Here is a 25024-nt window from a genome sequence, read left to right on the forward strand (position 1 = left end):
CCACGTATTCTTAATAAGAAGTAAGAAAAATACTTCACTGAAAGGATTTTAGCTGACTGCTGCACATGGATACAATAGATGCTTTAAAAAGTCTTGTCTCTGTTTTTGCCTTAAATCAATGCCAGTAAGTCACTGAAAGGAGTGAGAACTATAGCTGACAGCTTGAAGGCAGCCTGGGCCCTGCCGGAGCAGTACAGTTTGTAGTTTGTGCTTCTTCCTTGGTTTGATTGGTTTTCTGGGCTGGCTGAAAGCAGACAGGGATGTGGTTATGGCTTCTATATCTGGCAGATTGAAAAAACAAGACTAGCATGTACTCCATTTCACTAAGGAAAAGTTAGAAAAAGAACAAAGTTGCCCAATGATTTCTGCATTCGGCATGTAAACCTGCATACAAAGTGTCTGTGCTTGTGGACGTGAGTAACTGGGTATGATGGTCCCAGTGTCCGTGGAGAAGTGTGGCTGCCCTGCTCATCTTGAGCCTGATGGGTGTAGCTATGTTTATTCCAGCCAAGCGAGCGAAGCCAGTGCGGGGGAGGCAGAGGCGGCCAGGCGGTCAGTGATGGTTGCCCTGCCATCCTTCTGCTCCTCCCTCTGGCATTCCTCCACTCCCAGGGCATGGTTCCCGTCATCTTCCCACACTCACGCACAGGCCAAGGGAAGGCCTGACCCAGCCTCTGGCTCTGAGTGGAATGATCTCGATGGAGCTAGAGACCCAGCATGTCATAATCTGCTGTGCAAAGCTGTGCACCCTCCTCCCCTTACCAGTACCATCAGGGCTCCTGTGCTCCGGCCCTGCCATCGCAAGTGGCTCTGTTGCCACAGTGAGCTTGGCTGTGAGAAAGGAATTCTCGTGCTTCTCTGACTTGGGAGACCGGTTCAGTGTGTTCCAGAGACTATGTGAATGTGTATAAAGAAATAGAAATGAGCCCTGGCTCATGTGGGCAGGTTAGTTGGAGTGTTTTCCCATGCACCAAAGGGTTCTATTCCCGGTCAGGGCACATGCCCGGGTTGCGGGTTCGATCCCTGGTTGGGGTGAGTGTGGGAGGCAACCAATCCATGTGTTTCTCTCACATCCATGTTTCTCTCTCTCCTTCTCTCTCCCTCTCTCTGTAATATCAATGGAAACATCCTCGGTGGGGATTAAAAAAAAAAAAAAAAAAAGAAATGACAGCAAAATACCAGAACAGGAGGAAGCAGAGCTACTGGCTGAGGACTCTCAAGCCATTGTGCTCCCAGGAGAGTGGAGAGGAGACCCAGGAGTGTTGACAGCCCAGGGCTTGTGGCCCAGATCCTCCTGCCTTTCCAGGGCCCTGAATACCCATTTTACAGGCATATATGGCAGAACTCTAGGACGAGTTTTGGCTCTAACTTGAGAAGAGGGAAAATTATTCATAGGTAGTTTAAAATAAAACTTACAAAAACCATTTGTAGAAACAAAACCCATTTTCAAACTTGAAGTAAATTAAGCTCAGTCATGAGGTAACTTACTCTTCTCACTGCTCAGGGCAGCAGAAGTCAGTAAGTGACCCCAAGGTGAACACAGATGGAAAGCCACATGCTGGAAAGAATTCTGTTCAGGAGATTCTTAGACATTATAAAAGTTATCAGTGAGGGTTAGCAAGTCCATTTCTAGGACCCTTATTTTTGATACATTTTGATATGGACAAGATTCAAAAATACTGTATGGAAAGTGATTTGAAAGTCTAGATTAGGCCTAATGGTGATTTTCGTGACAGTGTTCATTTAAATTCTGGAATGTGAAAGATGTTTCATTTTTTATTTCAGTCAGCTTATACTGACTGATAAGCAAGTTTTTATCCCTGAGAAAGTCATAGCTGGAGTAGGAGTTGGGGTTGGATATTAGGAGTTAGACACATAAGCAGCTAGTGAGAATATTATAAACAGATAACATATAATAATATAATTGTGATAAATATTTTTAAAGAGGTAAGCCTGACATGTTTCTAGGACATTAAAAACAGCTACTGTAACCACAGGGGGTCAGGGAACAACAGGGAGGAGAGCCGAAAAGTCCAGATCCTGTCATAAGAAGTGATGGCTAAACTGGGAGGGTGAGTCTGAATTTGATCACCTGTTTGGGATGGGAAAGTTGCTCCAAGTGGAGAGGTCAGCATGGACAAAAAGATTTTGCCATTTTTGTTAATACTGGGAACACTCAGTGGTACACATGTGCCTAAAGCAGAGGTTTTCAGCCAGTGAGGTCAGAATCCATTGCCTTCCAACCTGTGGCTTGCTGCAGGGATAGGCAACAAAATGAATGTGTCCTAGAGTATGTTTGTGCATGTGGGTTTAAGTAAGTTTAGCCTGAAGTTCCCATGGTTCCCTCACATAGCCAGGCATCAGAATCCTTGGAGAGCTTTTGAAAATACATTCTCAGCAAACTTCCCCACCTCACCTCCCCACCTCTCTCAAGAACCTGGTTCCATTGTCCAACCTGGGGCAGAAATCTTTATTTTTCTAAACATGATCGGATGCCATCAGCCCTGGGAGTTTGGGAACCCCTGGAGAGGAATGGCCCTGAAAGTGGTGTAGCACGTTTTGACATTGAAGGTCAACTTCCTGTAACCAGTTTGTTCCCTCTGTGTGCATCTCCATGGCTTGAGAGTCCCCCTCGGTGATCATGGCTTCAGCCCAGACAGCAGTGGCCTTGTGAAAGCTGCTCATGATCCTGAGCACTAGCCGCCTGCCCGCCTGCGTTGGCCATTTCCGTTTGAAGATGGGAAGCGAGAATGGCTTATCTCATATTTGAGGAAGTCTGAGTGATCAGCAGGAGGTTTTCTAAAAGATGTGTTTTTAACAGATTATTCTAAGTGTGGGAATTTCCCTGCAGCCAGCCTTGATTTAGTGAGGGGAAATCCCCACAGAGGAGCTGTGTTGGCTGGGAAGACTGCTGCTCATCAGGTAATTAGTGTTGGTGATGGCCGAGGCCCTTCATGAAAATAGCCAACATCCATATTGCCTTCCTGCCAAGTGCCTGACTGTGAAGCCCAGGGTGCGAGTTCTTACCTTCCTTTTATTTTACCCTTGCATATCTGCCCTGCCACCCTGCCACATGAGACAGGCACGACAGTGGCATTTTCCTCATTTACAAATGAGAAAGCAAAGGCTCAGGGAGGTCAGGGCCTTTTCTAACCCAGCCTTGCTGGGACCCAAACCAAAGGCTTTGAACTCCCCGTCCAGTGCTTTTGAAATTCTGTCTCTCTGATCAAAAGCCCTTAAAGGGAACAAAAATAAACCATACAGGAAAGAGGCCTGTTATGTGTCCTGAGAAAAACTCCCACCAGGACAGGAGTGGAGGGCCTGTTTTTTTCTGTGCCTAACTCCTATAGGAAGTTCTTATCCTTTGGCACGTGTTATAAAATGGTTGTCCATTGTTGGTGCTATTTGATATTTCCTGTCATAAAAATTCACCTTCATAATCAGTTGTCAGGTTTCATCCCTTCTCAAATGTAAAATCTAAGTTCAGACAGAAGGATATCTCAAATATTCTGAGGGGTGTAGAAGCTATTTATTGCTGGCATTTTTAAACACTTATATCATCTCTAATTGTATTTTCAACAGTGCTATTGACTGGAAGCCTGGCCTATCCTCTCTGGGTCGGCAGTTCTTGCCAGGTGTTTTTAAAGCTGCATCTGGCCAGGGCTGGAAAAGGGGGGAGGGGGAGCCTTGTAGGTGGCAGCTGCAGGAGAGTTTTCAGGTCATTGGGGAAGTAATGAAGATTACTGAGATTTGGAGGCAGAGGAGAATTCAGGGGCTGAATCTTAACACAGGACTGTGTGAGGAACAGGCTGGTAGGACAGATGATCTACACAAAGAAGCTGCCCAAGTACAATGACCAGGAGACCCAGCACAACAGCCTTTCCAGAGAATGCTAACTGTGATGACTAAACAAGAATGTTAAAAATTCACTTTTTACAAGTTTAGAATATTTATACATATATCCCTATGGAAAAGGTGCATTGTCTCAGAACTGTCCCTAGCTAGAGGTATGTGCTAAAAACCCGTATACAGAGCTTTTAGGTGATAAAAGATGTTCTCACTCGCCTTGACTGAAGTTTCTCTGCCCCCTTATCATCATGCCTAGGAGTTTGGGGTTTTAAACATGATTTCAGTTTGCAACAGTCCTTGCTCCATGTTTACAAGATTATTTTCAAAATGGCCTTTCCACACAGGTTTATGCAATACAAATAATAATATGGTTGACAAGAGTGCAGAGAAATTGGAACCCTGTGCACTGTTGGTGAGAATACAGAATGGTGCAGCCATAATGGAAGACAGGGTGGGTATTCCTCCAAAAGTTGAAAATAGAATTACTATATGATCCAGCATTCCCACTTCTGTATATATATCCAAAAGAATTCAAAGCAAGGTCTTGAAGAGATGTGCACACCCATGGTCATAGCAGCTTTATTCACAATAGTGGAAGCAACACAGATGAATGGATAAAGAAAATACGGTGGGTGCATCAACAGATGAATGGATAAAGAAAATACGGTGGGTGCATACAGTAGAGTATCATTCCACCGTAAAATGAAGGAAACTCTGATACATTAGACTGTGTGGATGTACCTTGAGTATATTGTGCTAAGTGAAATAAGCCAGTTACAAAAGGATAAAGACTGTATGAGAATAAATATATTCTCAAAATACAAGAGTAAGTTTCTTTCTTTCCTTCTTTCTACTGTGGTAAAAAACATTAAAATTAACCATCTTAACCATTTGACTCCATCTGACTCCATTTGACTCATAGGGAGTAACTAGTAGTCAACTTTATAGAAACAGAAAGGAGCAAGGTGTTTGCCAGGCAATGGGGGTGGGGGGGGAGAATTAGTGTTTAATGGGCATAAAAGTGTCAGTTTTACAAGGGTCTGGAGCTCTCTTGCACAACAGTGTGGATGTACTTAACACTACTGAACTGTACACTTAAAAATGGTTAAGGTAGTTAATTTTAATGTTTTTTTACCACAGTAGAAAGAAGGAAAGAAAGAAACTTACTCTTGTATTTTGAGAATATATTTATTTCCCCTAGTTTTGCTTAAGTACATTTTGAGAACTTATAGTAGCTCTATATCATGCAAAATTCCCTTAAATAAAAAGTCATCATTATTAACTTTAATCTATAGTTGAAGATTTTGGAGCTATTGAAGTTAGTGGTTCTCCATCCACGTGAGAAGTGATATGAGGCATGAGGAAGCCTGCGATCACACAGGCAGCACAGGCCAGTGGTTTGGGCATGGTGAAGGGTCCGCCCAGTGGAAGCTGTGGCACCCAGTGGTAGATAAAGATTGTTGAAGTAGACTGGGGTCAGATTACAGAGGGCTTTGAAATACTACAGAAGAATTTTGTCATGATGCAACAGATAACTATGTAGTTTCTCATGGAAATGATGAAACCACTGTTTTATGAAATTTACCTTGGAAGTAATACATGGGGTGGCTTGGAGTGAAAGTTGGGGGCTGTGGAGACAGGAGGAGGGTTTTCTGCTAGAGGTTGGAATGAGTCCTGAATGGGAGGCAGGAGACCTGGGTGTGCATCCTGCCTCGGACCCAGCATTTGTGCAGCCCAGATAAATAAACTTTTTGGAACCTTAGTTTCCCCATTAGCAATTTGCTGTTCAGTTGAAAAAGATTTATTGAGTGCCTCCCATATGTCAGGTATTATGCTCGGTGCTAGGGATACAGAAAGAAAGACTGCCCCTTCCCTGGAGGAGGTTATGATCTCAAAAGGGAGACACACGTGAAGACAGTGAGTGTGGGGAATGAGCAAACTGTGCTATGAGCACAGTGTGCAAGTGTAGCTCTAAGATCCCTCCCAGCCAGACACCAGACACTGAAAAACCCAACTCCATAAAATTCACATAAGTTACAGGCAGGGACACAAGGAATCACCAAAGTAGAAGGTCTATAAAGTCATGATATAGTTAAGGTCATGAAGGCAAAGGATACAACAAAACTTAATGCTATTGTTGCAGACCCAGCTGGAGACAGGGATCAAGAGTAGGAAGAAAAGGTTAGTAAAAGGAGCAGAGGACCAGTGAATTTGCTACTATCCAAAATGTTGTAGAAGTACTAGATATGGGGCATTAAGCTATTTTTAGTATTTGTCTAGTAGCTTTTGTCTTCTCACTAGTAACAGAGTTAGTCCTATACCGGAAGAAGCAGTGGCACGCAGTGGGCAGGAGTTAGACCACGTGGGCTTGGGGCCTCTCTGCACACAGGCCTGTGGTGTTTCGACTTCAGTCTACTCATCTATAAATGGGGAAAACAAATAGAATCCACCACAGAGCGGTGTCTTGAGGATCATATGAGCTTGAGTCACACAAAAAGGCTTAAAACAATGCTTGGCACATCCTAAGTACCCAGTAAAACAGTCTTGCATTTCTTTACAGTTTTTTCAGTGCTTTCATATATCATCATTTCATGCGTGGCTCACAGCAAACTAGTAACAATTACTTGTTGAGAATTTGCAAGTGTCCCTGTGAGGTGGGTATTATTATCCACGTTTGACAGGTAAAAAACCTTGAAAGGGACTTGACAAAGGACTCACACTAAAAAAATTTAAAAAAGAGTTTGTGCAGCATGATTATTTTAAGAAAGGTCAGTCTGACTTCAAAGCCCTGCTCTTAGTTCATGTGCTGTATTTCCATCCATCTATCCGTCTATCCAGAAAAAACTTATTGCACCTATGTGTGCCAGGCAGCAGTTTAGGTATTAGGAGTACAATTAAGAACAAAGCAGACAGCCCTGGCCAGGTGGCTCAGTTGGAGTGTCCTGTACACCAAAAGGTTTCGGGTTCTATTCCCGGTGAGAGAGTGTACAGGCGACAACCAATCAATCTTTCTCTATCACATTGATGTTTCCCTCCCTCCCTCCCTCCCTCTCTAAAAAATAAAAAAAAAATATCCTCAAGCGATAGGAACACAATATATTAGATGGTGATAAATGCTATGGAGAAAAATAAACCAGGACAGAAGAGTGGGTGGGGGCAAGAGTTGCAGTTTTAAATTGGATGGTCAGGGAAGGACTTGCTGAGACTTTGTATGCTTCGGGGAGGGTATCCAGTGCAGGGAACGGCAGGCCCTGAGGGAGGGGTGCCTGGTGTATGAAGCAGGCAGTCATCGAGTCCAGAGCTGAGTGAGCTGGTGGGAGATGTAGTGTTTGCTGGGGGAGGGACTGATCTTCAAAGACCTGGGCTTTCTCCCCTGTGGATAGTTTGGAGGGAATGATCCAACTTCTGAATGGGTTAGCATTCTGGCTGCTTTGATGAGAATTGTAGGATGGGGGCAGGGGTAGCAGCAGGGAGACCAATAAGGTGTTGCTGGGGTAACACATCTCGAGGTGATCGAGGCTTGAGTAGTGGGAGAGTGGGAGAAGTGGCCAGGTTCTGGGCACATTTTGAAGCTCTGGATTTGCTGATGAGTTGGACATGGGATGTGAGAAGCAGAAGAAAAAGAATGACCCCTAAAGAGAGAAAATGTAAATTTACTTCCATTTTACAGATGGGACAACTGAGGTTGGAAGAGGATAAGTGACTTGCTCTGAGGGCATTTAGCTGGAAAGTTTATAAAACTGGGATGATTTCTCAGGTATTTTCAGTCAAAATTCCTTAGCCTTTTCTGTGTACACATTGCATCTCTCCCACCCTGGGCCTCCTGCCCCACCTGGCTGACCTGAGCACTTAGAACCCTCTAGTTTCCATAGTGCTCAGCAAATACTAATCTACGATGTTGAAACATTCACTGTTGAAATCTTAGGAAGCACCTCAGCCCGAGCCATTTATCTAAGTGTTTATGAGAGCAACTCAGAGATCATTCAATATATGAAACCCGTATCTGTTTCCAAAGAACTTCATTCTAGTACCTTCTGTAAAGGTTTAGCATTTTTTTGAATGGGAGCCTTTTTTCATTAGTCTTGTAAGTTGTGGATTTGTACATTATCACTAGTGGTTTTTATTGTCCTCTACTGATTATCACAGCCACAGCCAGACCCAATGATAAGGAATTCTCTGTAGGAAAACATTGTTCCGTGGGTCTGAGGGAGAACGTGCCATTTTCAGGGCTTTGCTGTGGGTTAGAGGCCCAGGTGCCTTTATTTTTCTGAGCTTCACGTCTTTGGGCCAACCACAGCTGACCTGTCATAAGGAGCCGTGGGTGATGCCAGGCTCTATAGGTCAGCGCTGGCTGAAACGAAGATTCCTGCCACTCTGGAACCCCTTACAGCCCAGAGATAGATGTGTATCCTCTTCGCCCAGGATCACTGGGACATTCCAGCCGTTGACCAGCGTCCTTGTAGGACGGTAGCCAGGGCAGCTGCTCCAAGGACTCCAGGCAGAAAAGACTTTCAGCTTTAGTGTTACCTCCTTTGTAGTCTAAGACAGACTTGTGCATGTTCAAAAAAATGTGTATTTGCTTCCTCAAGACCTTCTCCCCACCCCCACCCCCACCCAAACACCCACCAGAGGAAAGTGCACTAGACCAGGTAGCCTTGTGTTCTCTGTCTGCAGGCACTCACTGTAGCATAGGAGGTGGGAGTCACCAGGTCTTATCCAGGCTCATGCACCCTTCTCAGGGTGGCCTGAATTTCTCAAGACCCCTACCCAAAACCCCTAGTACTGGGCAGCAGCAGCACCACCAGCTTTGTGCTCCTGAGGGAAGCCCCCTGAGAGAGAGGGTCCTGGTATGTGGCATCAGCCCCTATCAGGACAAACACATGCATGCACACACACAGCTGGCTCTCTGCTGCCCACCTGCACTCCCCTCACCTGGACTATCAGCAGTGCTGTGGGCCAGGTGCTGCCTCTCTCGGTGAGTTGGTAAGCAAGCTGGGGGGCCTAGAAGGCAGTGCTAGGTGTCTGGAGAGCTTTCGTCTGCTTTTTGACTTTTTGGTCAGGTTCCGGAACATTTGTTTGCTGCAATTTCTTCCTCCCTGAGGCAGCTCACTTTCACTTTTACCTCTTGGACACACAGGCCCTGATCTTTCCTGAGTAAGATGAACAGAGAGGGTATAGTGAGGTACAAGAGGGTGTCAGGCACCATGTGGTCTGAGCCAAGAACCCTCCTGTCCTCCAAAAGCACCAGCTCAGCTGCTTAGTCATCAGCACATCCCAAGTTCACTGACTATGCCAATGTCCAGACTGGCCTAACTGGACATAGACATGGAACTGGTGGGTTATGCTTTACCATGCAAGTGCTGCGATAGAAGGAAGGGCTGGAGGAGCTATTCTGAAGAGGAGGTGACTGCAGCTGGGGTGTGGGGTGCAGAGGAGCACCCCAGGCCGTGGGAGAGCTTGTGTAAAGCATTGCCCCCTTGTAGAGACCTGGCTTGTTGGGCATTGCCAAGAGGTGCTCTGTCCAGAGCTCAGGCACAGAGGACGGGCATCTGGGGAAGAGTAGAGCCAGCTTGTGGACAGTGCGCTGGCCGTCTGTCTTCCTGCCATGCACTTCAAGTGTTCCTCATCTCTCTCAGCATCATCATGGTCCTATCTGTGCTTGGCAAGGGAAACTTAAGAATCCAGTGCTTGAAATATATTCATAGAGTTTATTTTCACAATGCTTATTACCTTCCATTGTTGCAAATCTTTTTCAATGGTGTTTGCTGTTTTAGTGTAAGAATTCTAGGCTCTGGCCCGGCCGGGCTTGGCTCAGCGGTTGAGCGTCGACCTGGGATCCAGGCGATCAGGGTTCGATTCCCGGTCAGGGCACATGCCCGGTTGTGGGCTTGATCGATGACTCTTATCATTGATGTTTCTATCTCTCTCTCTCCCTCTCCTTTCCTCTCTCTGAAATCAATAAAGATATGTTTAAAAAAAAAAAAAAAGAATTCTAGGCTCTGTTTACAAAACATGCTGCTTTAGCCCAGCTGGGCGTGGCTCAACGGTTGAGCATCAACCTAGGATCCAGGCGATCAGGGTTAGATTCCCAGTCAGGGCACATGCCCAGGTTGCGGGCTGCAGCCGATCAATGACTCTCTCATCATTGATGTTTCTGTCTCTCTCTCTCCCTCTCCTTTCCTCTCTCTGAAATCAATAAAGATATATTTTAAAAACAAAAACAAAAAATAAAAACATGCTGCTTTAAAAAGTTGTTCAAGACAACAGCATAGCTGAAGAGCTGGGGGAGGAAAGCCATGGTGGCTATGGGTGTGGAGCACCTGAAATGTGCTCGTCTGGATGGGCCAGGCTGCAAATGTAAAATGCCCATCAGATTTTGAAGACTTAGTACAAAATAAAGAATAGAAAACATAATTTAAAAAAGAAAGTTGTTCTGCCCTGGCCAGTGTGGCTCAGTTGGTTGGAGTGTCATGCCATACTCTGAAAGGTTGTGGGTTCAGTTATCGGTCAGGGCACATAATCCTCAGTGGGGGCATGTGCAGGAGGCAACCCAAAGATGTTTCTCTCACACATTGATTTTTCTCTCTCTTCCTTCCTCTCTCTCTAAAATCAATAAAAAGCATATCCTTGGGTAAGGATTAAAACAAAGGAAGAAAGTTCTGTTTAGAAAGTAGACCTGTTTCCTAATAGTAAATTATTAGAAATTCAGAATCATAAGTCCTTGATAAAAGCAAGGGCAGACAGCTCCCTCCCACTGCAGTCCTAAACCAGCCTTCACCCTTCTCACCATACTGGCATCTAACTTCCTTTTCTTAATTATCCCAGTACCTTGGGACTTTTCGAATCATTGTTGCTTTATCTTCTTTGTTGCTCCACACATCAGCTCAACCTGCACACCATTCTACATTTCATTTCCTGTGGCCATTTCCCAGATGCACCTCCCACCTGGCTTCCCTGGATCCAGCCTCTGCTGCGCAGCCCTGCTCCTGCCACCCTCGCTGCCATCACCACAGTAACTCTCTTTTAGTGAGTTCCAACTGTGAATGCAGGATGCTAGGAGCTCAACACACATGATCGCACTTAATTCTCCAGAAAGAAAGAAAATACGTTTTACAACAAGAATGTAAAGTTCAGAGAAATTACATTGCATGGTTAGAGTCTCCTGCCTTCAAGGGACAGGGCTAAAATTCAAATCAGGCCTCTGTGACTCTAAGCCTTGCTCTCTTTCTGTAGTGCTAGGGGACCTCCATTCAAAACCTGTCACTCCCTTACTCAACCTAAAAGAGCAACCCCACTGCCAATGCCTAGTTTTGTTCCGTGAAGCCTTTCCCTGTCCTCTTCACAAGGGTTGTTCTGTTGTGTTTTTTTAAAATTCCGTTCACTCAATGACGGAATAGCCTTGGTGAGAAGAACCCACTGTCCCAAGAAAGAAAATCCGAACACCAAGGTGGTTAAGCCAAAATGTTATACCCATCCTTAAAAGGCCTTTCTCTCTTTTTTGGTAAATTCCCAATTCTGATATTATGAGTTCCAACCCTTTCACCTGTGGAAAACTAGTAAAAATGGCTACATGTTTTCACTTAATGATATTACTAGGACATTTGGATTTTAGTGATGCTACTGCTTTGCAGGTAAAGATGGAAGCAGAATACTTCTTAAAAAATGATTATATTTTTCATTTCCTTTTCTTCCTTAAGCTTTATCAACATGTTGCTTAGAATTATTATCTATATTTTTAATAACCACTTGGCAGTACTCTCTGAAATGTTCCCTTTTCAACTTAATGCAACCCTTAACCCCAGCTCTTCTTAGCATCAGTCCTTGGATTAATAGATCAGTAGAAACTTTCTAATGATTTGTTATTCTGGGTAAGATAAAAAGGATTACTTTCCCTTGGAGGGTGTGTGTGTTCTCTATCCTTTAGTTTGTCGCTTAAAATGTTCATTAGCTGTGTCTTTTAAACCATGCCCTCCCTTTTTTTTTAAGTTTCTTCAGATGGTGGCACTGAGTCCTGTGCCTTAGTGGACGACAACGGCAGTGAGGAGGACTACAGCTATGAAGATCTCTGTCAGGCCAACCCCAGATACCTGCAGCCAGGTGGGGAGCAGCTGGCCATCAATGAGGTATGGGGATCCCATACATGACAAAAGGTCTTCAGGGACCAGCATCACTTCAGATTTTGCTCTCTGATTATTTCTTATTACACATCCTAAAACCTAGCACTTTGACTAGAAAACACTGAGTTTCTTGCATTTTCAAGGACAACTTATATGATTAAGTTCCTCCCTTTATGTGATTAAAGCAGCAGTCGTTAGCGTTGGGCAGAGCTGTTCGGTTTCTGACATGCTCTCCCTTTATCATAAATCTCACAGCTTATCTAAGAGATGAATGTTACAGTTATCATCCATATTTTAACAAGTACTCTGAAATTAAGAGGCTAAATTACTTGTTGTAAGGGGCAGAGCTGGCATTAACCACATATTTTTCACTGGGGATCTGGTATTCTTTCTACCAGTCTGCACCTTTAGCCTTTTTTACAGCAATCTTTCTAGAAGGCACCACTGGCTTTGGAGTTCTTGAACAGAGCATGTGGAGTGTGACATCTCAGTGAGTTAGTGTCCCGTTAATGGCATCCCCCGTTTCTCTAGAACCTGATGGTGTCCCTGGGAGCTGAGCTGATGTGTAATCTTCTGCCCCTGCACTGGACTAAGATGAGCTGTGTCTGTTCTTTACTTTTATCATTAACTGTTAAATATCCTGAGATCATGCTGTTTTCTCTTTGACTGTAGTAAACTATAAAGTTTATTCAAATTGTGAATTAAGTATGAATACTGAGTTCTGGGTGAAGCGGAGGGTCTTGTGGTTAAGCACATGGGTGACCTTTGGAGGTTTGGCGCGGCAACATCTTGCTTGGCATCTCAGAGACCATTTTTGGGGGAATATTCAAGATATTCACATTTGTTAGTTAATGTGATCTACAGATAAGTCAACTATTTTTGCTTTTTTTGAAAGTGGATTTGGGGTTTCCTTTAAGATCATATGAGAGGCTCACCTGATTCTCTTTTTCCCTAATGTTTTTCTCCATTCATTTTGTGTAACAATTAGTATTTACCCAAAGCTGTTGGTGTATACAAATGAGAACTAGATGTGCCTCTCACCCTGAGATAGCGCACAGACGCCCCCTCTCCCGCCCTGCCCCTGTGCTGCCCCCTGGCTTTGGCACTAAGCACGCCCCCGTGTCTCCATTTTAGCTGATCAGCGATGGCAGTGTGGTCTGTGCAGAAGCCTTATGGGACCACGTGACCATGGATGACCAGGAACTGGGCTTCAAGGCAGGAGATGTCATCCAGGTTCTGGAAGCATCTAACAAGGACTGGTGGTGGGGCCGGAACGAGGACAAGGAGGCCTGGTTCCCTGCAAGCTTTGTCCGAGTAAGTGTTGGTGCCCTGCACTCCTCACCCCTGCTGCTGTGGGAGCCGCAGAGCGGGTCAGGCCAGACTCGCTCTCGTACATGTTGAGTTCTTTTTAATTGCTTCAGTTGAGCCTTTTAGACATGCTATTGGGTCGAAGGGAAACTTTTCACTAAGGTGACGAGTTTGGCACCGCTGCAGTGTTTTGAGCTGCTGGGATAGTGTGGGGGACCAGGGAGGGCCCCTGCCTGGGTCCGGTGCTGCCTCCCCACGTCCCTTGTCCCCTCTGTGCATGCAGTTGCGAGTCAATCAGGAAGAGCTGTCAGAGAACTCCGGCAGCACACAGGGTGAGGAGCAGGAGGAGGATGCCGGCAAGACCCGCCACAAGCACCCTGAGAGCAAGCAGCAGATGCGGACAAATGTCATCCAGGAGATCATGAACACTGAGCGCGTGTACATCAAGCACCTCAAGGACATCTGTGAGGTAGGAAGCCAGGCATGGGGCCTCACTGAGGTGGTCATGTGACTCTGATGTGCCCACATGGTTTTCTTCTGTCTCCAGTCAGACCCTCCTATTTACATATTTTTCTAGAGCCCTCATTTCTCGCCGCCTCCTACTCCTCTGGCCCCTCCACACGCTGCTCACTCATTAAGTACATGTCTCCCCTGGTGGGCATAGATGCCTATCCTCTGCTGTTGGAGCAAGTTCTCTTTTCAGGGCATGATGCCATTATCTCTTTCAGGACTGAACTCTGAGACTATTCAGAGTAGGTGACTTTTAGAGAAGTCAACACCCTATAGGTGAAACCTACTTAATTCAAAGGTTTGTCACTGTCTACAGCCCACTGCCTCTAACCACTGTCTTACAGCCGAGATTCTGAGTCATTGAGATGTAGACAAAAACAAACAAAAACTGGTTTTATCTAGTGACAGCCAAGGTTGTATTCTACAGCGTCATGATAGTTCTGCTGTACAAACATTTTATTTCTCCTGTGGTATTTTTTTGTTTTCCTGGGTTTTGTGTGAGCATTACACCAAACTGCTGCTTGTCTGGTGGTCATCCCAGCTGTCCTGCCTCAAGTGCTGACCTCTGCATTCTTGGTTCAGCTGGGGCGATTCAGCACTGAAGACCAGCTGAAGTGAGGCCACTACACATTTTGTAACTGGATTAACTGGCCAGATATATCTATACCAGTGTTTAGCTTATTTGTGTCAATGACCCTGTTCTGTATGTATATATGGCTAAGGCAGTTTCTTTAAAGTGACATTTTAGGAAAATAAAAGTAATTGCTAATAATTGTTGAGCATGGACTATGTGCCATTCCTTTACCTGCATTAACTCATTTTACTCTCACAACACTCTCACTAGGCAGGTCCTCTTAGCCCCATATTGCAGATCAGGAAACTGGGGCACAGAGAAGTTAAGTGGTGGGGTTGGGTTTTGAACCAGGCAGTCTGCCCCAGAGCCTGTACCCTGAACCGTTACATTGTCTTTCTATTAAAATTCATACCAAATAGTCAATGATGGGATTTCACCATATAGTCAGTCTAGTCTGTAACTGCATGATGCTCATTTGGGAATAATTATTACATAACTTACGCCCTTTCCTTCACACCTTGATAACTCCTACCTAAGCCATAGTACAAGCAGGGTGGATAATTAATAGTTCCTAACTAGTGTAGGCCTCGGGTTAAAGATCTATAGATTTATGCCATATATAGAAAGTAGGTGAAGGTGGAACCCGGGTAAGAAGTTCTTGGCTCTTGGCCATGACAGTGAACAGAGCTACATGAGCTGTTTAGCAAGTTCTGGCATTCAGTATTTGACAAGTCTTCCCGACTGTGAGATAGAATCAGGAATAGGAGAATGATTACCTGAAGAGCTTAGAAAATATATACCATTGCCAGTTTTGAGCAAGTATTTGAAACCAAGCAACTCGTTTCATCAGTATAATCTGGAAACTTGATACAGTTTCTTGAATGATAAATCCAGTCACACACATCTTTTCGCTTTCCTTTTGTTTTTAAAATAGGGCACATTGTAGTCCTGGAAGTATGATTATCCCATCAGAGACCCAGAGAGGTTAAAATAATTCTCTCTAATTAAAATCTACTCCAAGACAATGGCTTTGGGCCCAAATACTGTATTATTCAAAGAAATAATTCTATGACTTTCCAAATTCGTTTTTAAAAGCTTACGTTCTCTTTTGCAGGGCTATATTCGACAGTGTCGCAAGCACACGGGAATGTTCACAGTTGCACAGCTAGCCACCATTTTTGGAAACATTGAAGATATTTACAAATTCCAAAGAAAGTTCCTGAAAGACCTTGAGAAACAGTACAATAAAGAGGAACCTCATTTAAGTGAAATAGGATCCTGCTTTCTTCAACATGTACGTCACCTGTCACCTGTTACTTCTTATTGATAGCACCTGGTTAAATAATTTTGAAATGTTTCTTTACTAAAAATAGGAGTCCTTTTGTTACTTTGTTTGCTAGACTAATTTCCCGTAGAATGGAGATGTCACTTGTAAAGTAAGTTGATTGGTTTATATGGTTAAACTTTAGCTAAATACCGTAAGTCCATTTTTTCAAAATATTCCCACTTTTATGCAGTTTGGAGTAATTTTTAATAATGTCTATTAATTGTCTATTATATGTTAGGCACTGTTTTCAGGATCGTCTTGTATTAGCTCCTATACTCCTGTGAGGGAGGTATGATTATTGTCCTCATTTTACAGATGAGGAACCTGAAGCCCAGAGAGTAACTGACTCAGGGTCACACATTAGTAAGTGGCAGATGGGAAGTCAGACCGAGGTGTGTGGCTCTGGGACCTATGCCTGTGACCACTGTAACTGCTTCAGGATACTCTCGTGATGGTGACATGAGCTTAACATTTAACTGATGATTGACTGTCACTACTTAATACTAAAAGATTTTAGAGGAAGATTTTATTCTCAGCCAAAATGGCCAGGGCATAATAAAAGTAATAATAATGGCAGTGACAACCACTACCACCCCCTTGGCAGCACGTGCTGGGTGCTGGGCCAATAGCTTGGTGGAGGCAGTGGAGTGAGCAGGTCCCCAGGGTGATTGCTTTCAAGTAGCTGAAAAAAATGCTGTGGGGGTAATGCAGGTAGGAAGGCTGACCCCGTTACGGCACTGTCCTGTGTGGGACTTTGTAGAAGACCTGCCTGGCCAGGGTACAAGGTTCATGGAGCTTAAGAGAGAAGTGTCAGAGGCCACTGAAGGTCAGGCTGCAGAGGGAGCAGTGCCTGATGGGGATGAGCCTCAGAAGGTGGATCTCGCCTGGAGGACAGGAGAGTTTAGCTTCGGAACAGAGGAGCTGCTGCTTCTGGGCCTGGGCAAGGGTGGTGGCAGTGGAAACACAGAAAGACAGACTTGTTGAGATGGGTATTTTGAAGACAAACTGACAAGACTAGTCATAGGTAGCAAAGAAAAGCAGCCATCAGAACCACTCGCAGAGTTTTGAGTCTGAATTAACAGGTAGGTTAGGAAAACCTGCCTTCTAGTGAAATAGGAGTTTGGTTGTGGATGTGTTGAGTTTGAGCATGCCTGTGTATAAACTTTGGAGTGGGCATGGCCAGAAAGGAAACAGACATTTGTGACCATGAAGTGGGGAGCAGAGGCCCGAAAACTGGGCGGGCAAGCCTGCTCCTGGGGGTGTACAGGGAGGCCCACAGCACACGGAGGGATAGAGGGAGGGCCGGAGTGGGCTCTGCAGAGTCCAGGAGAAGGGCAAAGGGCAGGCATCGCGGAGAAGCTGGCAGGGTGGCCGCAGCCTGGAAGTGACCCAAGGAGAAAGGAAGTGAGTGAAGGGCTTGCCTTTGGAGGTTGGTGGGGGATGTGTGTGGAAGCCAGGTGGTGGGATGTTAAGGAGAAGACTTGTGGTGAGGAGGCGGTGGCTTTGAATCCTCACCTCTTGGTCACGGTGTTTATCAGGGAAAGTAAAGAGCACAAGGAAGGAGCCAGTTGGGCATAAGAACAGCACCTTCATCTCTTAGATCAGAGCTGAGGTGAGGAGGGTGACTGCAGAGGGCGCCCATTCCCCTGTGACACACCTTTTTAAGGTCTGTGGAAGGCTGCCGTGAAGGGGACCAGGGCTCTGAGTCCTAGCACAGCCTCTCCCTGTTCCCCCCAAGAGATAAGAATCCCCTGGAGTGTTTGCAAATGCCCCTTCCCACAGAGAAGATCTGGGCCTCTTGCCCAGGCAAGATTGCAGGACTTGGGACGCCATCTCCCTCCTCCCAGGAATGTCCCCTTTCATAGGACTGGGTGTTGCCTGTCATTGTCTCAGCCCACAGCCCCCCATAGCCTGATGACATTGTGCTTTCCCTTCCCCAGCAAGAGGGCTTTGCCATCTATTCCGAGTACTGTAACAACCACCCGGGCGCCTGTGTGGAGCTGTCCAGCCTGATGAAGCAGGGCAGGTACCGGCACTTCTTCGAGGCCTGCCGCCTGCTGCAGCAGATGATCGACATCGCCATTGATGGCTTCCTGCTTACGCCTGTGCAGAAGATCTGCAAATACCCTCTGCAGCTGGCCGAGCTGCTCAAGTACACCACGCAGGAGCACAGGTGAGAGAGGCCACACGGAAGCAAGGCCCATGCTTTCCACACATGCTGAGTCCTTCAGCTCTCCCCAGAGCTTCCCAGGATGGCAGTGACAGACGGGCTCAGGGGTCAGGCTTGTCACTTTTGTTTCCTCTGTGGAAGAAGTTTTCAGATTGTTTAAAATCTTTATGATGGCTAACTACTGAAATAGGTTGTGGTTCAGTGGTTGAGCATTGACCTAGGATCTAGGAGATGGAGATTTGATTCTCAGTCAAGGCACATGCCCAGGTTTTGGGCTCAACCCCAGTAGGGGGCGTACAGGAGGCAGCCGATCAATGACTCATCATTGATGTTTCTATCTCTCCCTCTCCCTTCCTCTCTTTGAAGTCAGTAAGGACAAATTTTTAAAACAATAAAATAAAATAAAACAGGGTTTTTGGAGCTCCAGAATATCCATTCTTAGAGATATTTAAAAAATAAGAAATTACTTGGGCCCTGGTTAGAGCATATTCCCAATATGTCAAGGTTGTGAGCTTGATCTTCGGTCAGGGCACATACAAGAATCAAACAGTGAATGCATAAATAAATGGAACAACAAATTGATGTTTCTCTCTCAAATCAATTTTTAAAAAAGAAAAAAGAATATTTCTTAATCTGTATTCTGAGCACATGGAGACTTTTATTGTGGTGTTGATCCTTCTCGTTGACATATTTTGTAAATACTCTTTTTTAGCTACTCAGTAGTTAATAATAACAATTTTTTAAAAATAGACCAATTGAATACAGTGTAAGAAGTATTTTCTTTTCTCTCTTGTACTCCTTTAATTGCTTCCCATTAACTCACCCTCAGAGCAGTGTTATTTACTGCCAACAAAACGTTATTCTATAGAAGGATTGAGGACATAGAAAAATTTGAGCTATAAAAAAGTAGGGAATCTCAAGGCCTAGAGTAGCATGTGGAGTCCACTTGGGAGACACATCTCACAGAGATCCCATTAGGCTCTCAGCCCTTTCTTGCTCAGCCCGGGTGCTTGCTCTGTCTCCAGAGTCTGTTCTACCCATCTCCTCTCCTTCCAGCACAGGGTGTCACGTGATTGGCTGCCTGCACTTTCCATCTCCCTTTGGGGCTTACTTTGTGGCTAAGTTCTGAGGGAGCCAAAAGTTCTTCATTGCTTGCTTAATAGCAACGCATCGTTTTTCCTGCATGCACAGAACAAGGTATAATCATGCTGTGCTTGTATGTAAGGTATCACTCATCCAGTACTGGATGAGCACATCCACTGTCCGGGACCATGTCACCACAGCAAGACCCAGCTGTTTGGTGCCTTTAGGTGACAGCAGTTGGGTCATTGCTTACTTCAGCAGAACTGAAATGCTGGTGGGGACACAACCGTTACCAGGTGAGTATTTAGGATACAGCTGACTGTTTCAGATCACAAAGCTTTCATGACACCTGCAGCCCTTGAAAGGACCATCTTGAAGTATTCTAGTGGGAATGGGGAGAGGGAAAAGATTGTACCCAGAGGAAATCTGCTGTAGCAAACCACAACTATTTTGGGTTTTAGCAACTATTGTTCTGAAAGCAATCACATTCTCCATGGCGGTGCTTGGGCCAGCAGGGTGCCCAAAATAGATCATTCTTTGCTCTCTCTGCCATTGGACTCCTGTGGAGAGAAAGGACTTGAAAAAGGAGTCTTTTTACAATTAGATTGGAAGGTAGGAAGAGAACAAGAGCTTAGGTGGCTGAACACTTAACCCTAGATATGCGTGTTTAAAGGGTTAGGATTACAGAGCTAAGAGAGGGAAGCTTATTGAAATAAATGAAAGAGCTATATTTCTCTTTCTGATGGAAATATCAGAAAAGTTTGGGAAGAAAAGAAAATCAAAAGAATCACAAATTAAAAAGAAATTTTTAAAAAAAGAACAAAAAGGCATCATGATAAGAAACCAGAGGAAAAAAATAAGAAAATTAAGAAGGAAAGACATCTGGAAAGACCCGGGCAAGCAGATTAGATTCCAGGATGGAAAAGCTGTGGCCAGAAGTCCATTCATCACCCTTCCACAGTTAACTTGCATTATGGGGCATTTGCAGATATGACCTGTTTTTTAAAAATAATTTTAAAGGAAATGACAAAAAGCCCATTTCCTTGTTTTAAGTAAAACAAAACAAAATTTAAAAAAAATTACACTCTGTTTTTGGTGGGTTTTTTTCTGGAATTGCATAGAAAAACTTGCCAGAGAAAAAACAATTATCTTGCCTGCTTTCTTCATTGCTGGAGACCTCCCTGGAGGTTTTGCTCCATGGCTTTGGCAGCCCCCTTGAATGACTTCTCTCCTTTCTCTGCTCTGCTGCAGTGTGTGAATAGGCCTAAGATAGCAGGCTCTGCCTTCTGGGCAGATTGCCAGAGACTTCCTGGGAGCTGGGTTTAGTGGTGTTTGGTAAATAAATAATAGAATCTGCTTCCAAGGCTTTTTTCCTGGCTGTACAGGAGGACTCTAATTCAGTCCCACTGAGTCCAAAGGCTCTGTCTGTCCTGTAAGACAGAGGCAAGTGCTAGAAGGTAAAATATTCAGCTCATCCGCTGGACAGTTGGTTTACATGTTCCCAAGTTATTAACGCTGAGCAAAGCTTGAATGTGAAAGTTTCCAGTACCGGGCATCTCTTAGCTTGTATGCAAATTAGACCTCCAGTTTTAGATGTTTTACTACCTATACTTTCAGAGGCCTTGGGAACGGGGGCCTGCTGTGGCCAGCATTTGAGTTTGATTTGACTGTAGCATATGGAAAGCACAGAAATGAAGATCTATTGATGTCAGGTAAACGCTCACTCAGTCAACCTTCTGTGGCTATCCCCTGGTGTCCTTTCCTGAACAGCTTGAAAGATAAGACTCAGAGCAAGTCATCACTCTTGAAAATGGTTAGTGATTATTAAAGTGCTTTCTTTAGCAAAACTAGCTATATCCAAATCAAAGCAACCATAAGGACTGCCCTTTCTTTAATAATGAAAATCATTCATTGTCACTGTGGTTAAAACATTTCTTGTGTGGCATTTTACTTTCATTCATGGTAATTTCTGGGAAATGAAGGATAACATTCTTATTCCAAAGAATTCTGGATTGCAGTTGGTCAGCTCCCTTAAACTATGCAGACTGTAGTCTATTCATGGAGGAACAAGAAAAAGGGAACAGTGGCTGTTGTTTAAATGCCACGTTGTCTAGACTATTTGTATACAAATCAGGGAGGGAGTGTATTATCAGTACTCATTTGGGAGTTGCGTGACATATGGTTAAAATTCACCTCTTATTTTTCAGTGACTATAACAATATAAAGGCAGCCTACGAGGCCATGAAGAATGTAGCCTGTTTGATCAATGAGCGCAAACGCAAGCTGGAAAGCATAGACAAGATAGCGCGGTGGCAAGTGTCCATCGTAGGCTGGGAGGTGAGTGGATACCCCCCACACATAGTTCATCAGCACTCACACCCTCCCCCACCTCTGATATAGTTTAATGACAAACTTTAATGTCCTGTGATTGACACTTTATACTCAGGGCTTTAATGGTACACAGGATTCCCCGGCTATCTGGAATTAGAACTTTATTGTGAAACCGTCATATGGTGAAATGGGGCCAAGCCAAAGACCAATACCTGAGGACACATCTTGCTAACAGGTGCACAGAATAAACCGAGATAACGCACAGATGCTCACAGACTCAGCTGAGCTCTTGCGCTAAATGCCGAGATTCTGAGTGTGCTTCCATGAAGGAGCTTCATGGGGCCATTCTTTAGGCTCGGTGCTGGATGCTCGGGGTGCCACTGCCTCTATAACGGCTCGTTGCAAACAAACACTGAGCGCTATTTTCGCTTCTTGCCTTTTTCAGTAAAAATGAAAATTCTCTTTGAATTTCTTTCGGTTAGCAAAAATAGGTACTAATGTAGGTCTTTAGTAAAAGTGAAGTGGTGTAAAGAGGACTTTTGAAAAGCAGGGGATACCTGTGTATATTTTGAGGCATATCACTGAATTTAAGTCAACTACTTTACGTCGCACCTCCACCAAGAAATACTCTGAGGAGTGTCTGTAATTAATTTATCACCTGTGCCTTCTCTCCTGCTAGAGAGTGACCTTCATGAGAGCAGCTGGAAAACATTTAGAATACAAATCACAGTGTGGTGAGAGTACGGACTGTGGAGCCACCTGCCTGGGTGTGACTCCTCTGTGAACTGGGGGCAATCAATATTTTCATCTATAAGATGGAGAGGAAAGATTACCTACCTCATAGGGCTATTTCAAGGATTATATTAGACAGTACAAATGCAGTGCTTAGTACAGCCTGTAATAATGCTCCAGCATGCATGCTTGCACCTACACACATTTATTTATGAAAACAAGAACAATGACAATAGCTAGTGCCTGTATTGTGTTTACCACATCCTAACACTGGTCTAAGCAATGCGTATGTATGAACTCATTTGATCCTCAACAGTCCTGTGAAGTAGGAAACATTATCCCCATTTAACATACGGGGCAACTGAAGCCCCAGAGTTAAGTAGCTTGCTGAGGCCACAGAGCTAGGAAGCGGCCAAACTGGATTCAAATCCAGGCAGGCAGCCTGGCTTCATAGGCCATGCTGGCAACCACTAGGCTCTGTGGCCATTATTAAGAATAATAAATTGATGTTGTTCATATTATTTTTAGAACAATCAAAATTGATCCTACGTCAAACTAATTGGTCAAAACTCACTCTCCCAGCTCGGCTAGTGTCGCTCAGCGGTTGAGCATCAACCTGTGATCCAGGAGGTCATGGTTCGATTCCTGGTCAGGGCACATGCCCGGGTTGTGGGCTTGATCCCCAGTCAGGGGTGTGCAGGAGGCAGCCGATCAATGACTTTGTCATCACTGATGTTTCTGTGTCTCTCCCTCTCCCTTCCTCTCTCTGAAATCAATAAAGATATATTAAAAAACAAAACAAAAAGAAAACAACTCACTTTCCCAAAGGATTGTGAAAGTTTAGGTTGAGAAATTAGGTTTTAGCTAAAGTAGGTAATAGTGATGAAAGTTTGAAAGAGATACTTGTATTTCAAGGGCTTTATAGCCTTTTGGAGCTTGGACAGACCCTCAGAGATCACTGAGTCTAGCTCTTATTTTGTTGGTGAAGAATCTGGGCATGGAATTGCTTGAGGCAAGTAAATAGAAAAGGCATTTTGGAGTCAAGAGCTTTTGCTTACAAAGAATGTTGTGTATAATTGAGATGAGAGGAGAATAAACTCCTCAATTTGTAAAATTAAAAGCCGGTGTCATGCCAGATACCATAAAGTTCCACTGGATTAGCCCCACCCTAAATGTGGTAAAAGTCTGGTTTTCCTTCCAATCTTGGACTCTGACATTGGAGCGATCATTTATTGTCAGAAGTTCACCTGTTTCTTGCTGGTAATTTGCCATCTGGCCTTTTGTTTCCAAAGACCCTACAAAAGTTATTGCAGGGAGCTGCTGCACACATGCCTCAAAGCCAGCGTGTCTGTAGGCTGTGTCCCGCCTGCCCAGACCTGCCTGTGCCCTCATTCCCCGAGAGCCAGCCTTGGTCAGCTGCCATTTCAGACCTCGATTGGACTCCATTAATCCAGCAGGCTTTTTGCCGCTCTTTCTGATAAGGCAGGCACCTCAGATAACGTAGAGACACAGTAACATTCTCCCACTGAGTAAGAGAAAAAGAAACCTCACACATAAGACTAATAAACCAAGGTTTTAAATGGCCTTTGAGGCTTGGTCGCCTGTGAATGAGCCTCGGCCACCTGACATATCTGGGGACAATTCTGGGTCAGGGCCTTGGCCTATATCCTCGACACCTGGAGGAGTAAGAATTGGAAGGTCTCACAGTGTGTTTTCATCCTGCAGGGACAGGACATTTTAGACCGAAGTTCAGAACTGATCCATTCTGGGGAGCTGACCAGAATCACTAAGCAAGGCAAGAGCCAGCAGCGGACATTCTTTCTGTTTGACCACCAGCTTGTGTCCTGCAAGAAGGACCTACTGCGCAGGGACATGCTCTATTACAGGGGCCGCATGGACATGGATGACATGGAGCTCGTGGACCTGGAGGACGGGCGGGACAAGGACTGGAACCTCAGTGTGAAAAATGCCTTCAAGCTTGTCAGCAAAACCACGGATGAGGCTCATCTATTTTGTGCCAAGAAACAAGAAGACAAGGCAAGGTGGCTGCAGGCTTATGCCAATGAAAGGAGACGGGTGCAGGAGGACCAGGAAATGGGTAAGCAGTGCCTCAGGGCCAGAGGTGTCATTGGCCTCTGATTCTGAACCTCATCCCCCAGCCCTCTCCTGCAGTGTTAAATCTCACCCTTGGGAAAAGAAAAGGATTTGCAAATTCTAAATATTTCTAAACTTGTTTACAAGACGGTCCGTGGCAGATGTAGTCACTATAGTCAACATTTACATACCAGATGCTCTGCTACACGTTTGCCGAGATCATCTCATTTAATCTCAAAATGTGGATACTATTGCTATACCCATTTTACAGATTTTAAAATTGAGGCTTAAGGCCCTTGCCCACTCTTACAGCATGACCAAGTAACATTTAAAACCAGCTCAGTGTGCCCCGGGGACTGAGTCATACTCTGGTGACTGTTACCCAGGCTATGAGAAGTATCAGGTGATCCTGAGGCTTCCTTTTCAGCTGTGCCTTTCAAGTACCTTAAATTTATGTGCTGCCACGGTCCACTCTGACTCCACACCTGCCCGTATGTTCCCTCCTCTCAGCCATGAAGCATCCTGTGCTGCAGTACAGGCCACACCTCTCCACACTCAGGACCACACTTGTCTTTGCAGCTTCTGCTCCCCTGCAGGTATTGACTGGCATGAGACAAACCATCCAGCTTGGTGTTGACAGGGGGAGCATGGTCTCTGAGCCAGGCTCAGGGCCTCCCTGGCACAGTAGGATTTTGAGCACAAACTGTTGAATGGAAGTCAGGATGCCACAGGGTCCTTGGGCCCCTAGAGATAGGTGGGATAACGGATCCTCATCGGTGCAGCCCTCCTGGGCCCAGACCTCAAAGGCTGTGTGGTTCCTGATGGAGGAGAAGGCCGTCCCCTTTCTGTTCTTGCCCACTGCCATGAGGAAAGCTAGAATGAATCCAGGAGCTGCTCTGTTGGCCCTCCCTGTGGTATGTGTCACCAGC

The 25024-nt window shown here is 44.9% G+C and overlaps 1 protein-coding gene across 5 annotated transcripts in view; it reads left to right on the forward strand.

The window, feature by feature from the left end:
* Positions 1-25024, forward strand: part of SPATA13 (spermatogenesis associated 13) — a 310734-nt gene that overhangs the window by 280700 nt on the left and 5010 nt on the right. For 3 of the 5 annotated variants that reach the window (XM_081130574.1, XM_081130575.1, XM_081130572.1), the window contains 8 exons: positions 11836-11972; positions 12498-12569; positions 13101-13280; positions 13558-13743; positions 15473-15652; positions 17626-17858; positions 21146-21275; positions 23727-24099. In XM_081130574.1, the coding sequence (XP_080986700.1) occupies positions 11836-11972; positions 12498-12569; positions 13101-13280; positions 13558-13743; positions 15473-15652; positions 17626-17858; positions 21146-21275; positions 23727-24099 (1491 nt within the window). The remainder of the gene's footprint in view (positions 1-11835; positions 11973-12497; positions 12570-13100; positions 13281-13557; positions 13744-15472; positions 15653-17625; positions 17859-21145; positions 21276-23726; positions 24100-25024) is intronic. The other 2 variants (XM_081130573.1, XM_081130576.1) reach the window with 1 other exon arrangement.

The sequence above is a fragment of the Miniopterus schreibersii genome (assembly GCF_964146895.1).
Source record: "Miniopterus schreibersii genome assembly, chromosome: 2".
Taxonomy (NCBI): Eukaryota; Metazoa; Chordata; class Mammalia; order Chiroptera; family Miniopteridae; genus Miniopterus; species Miniopterus schreibersii.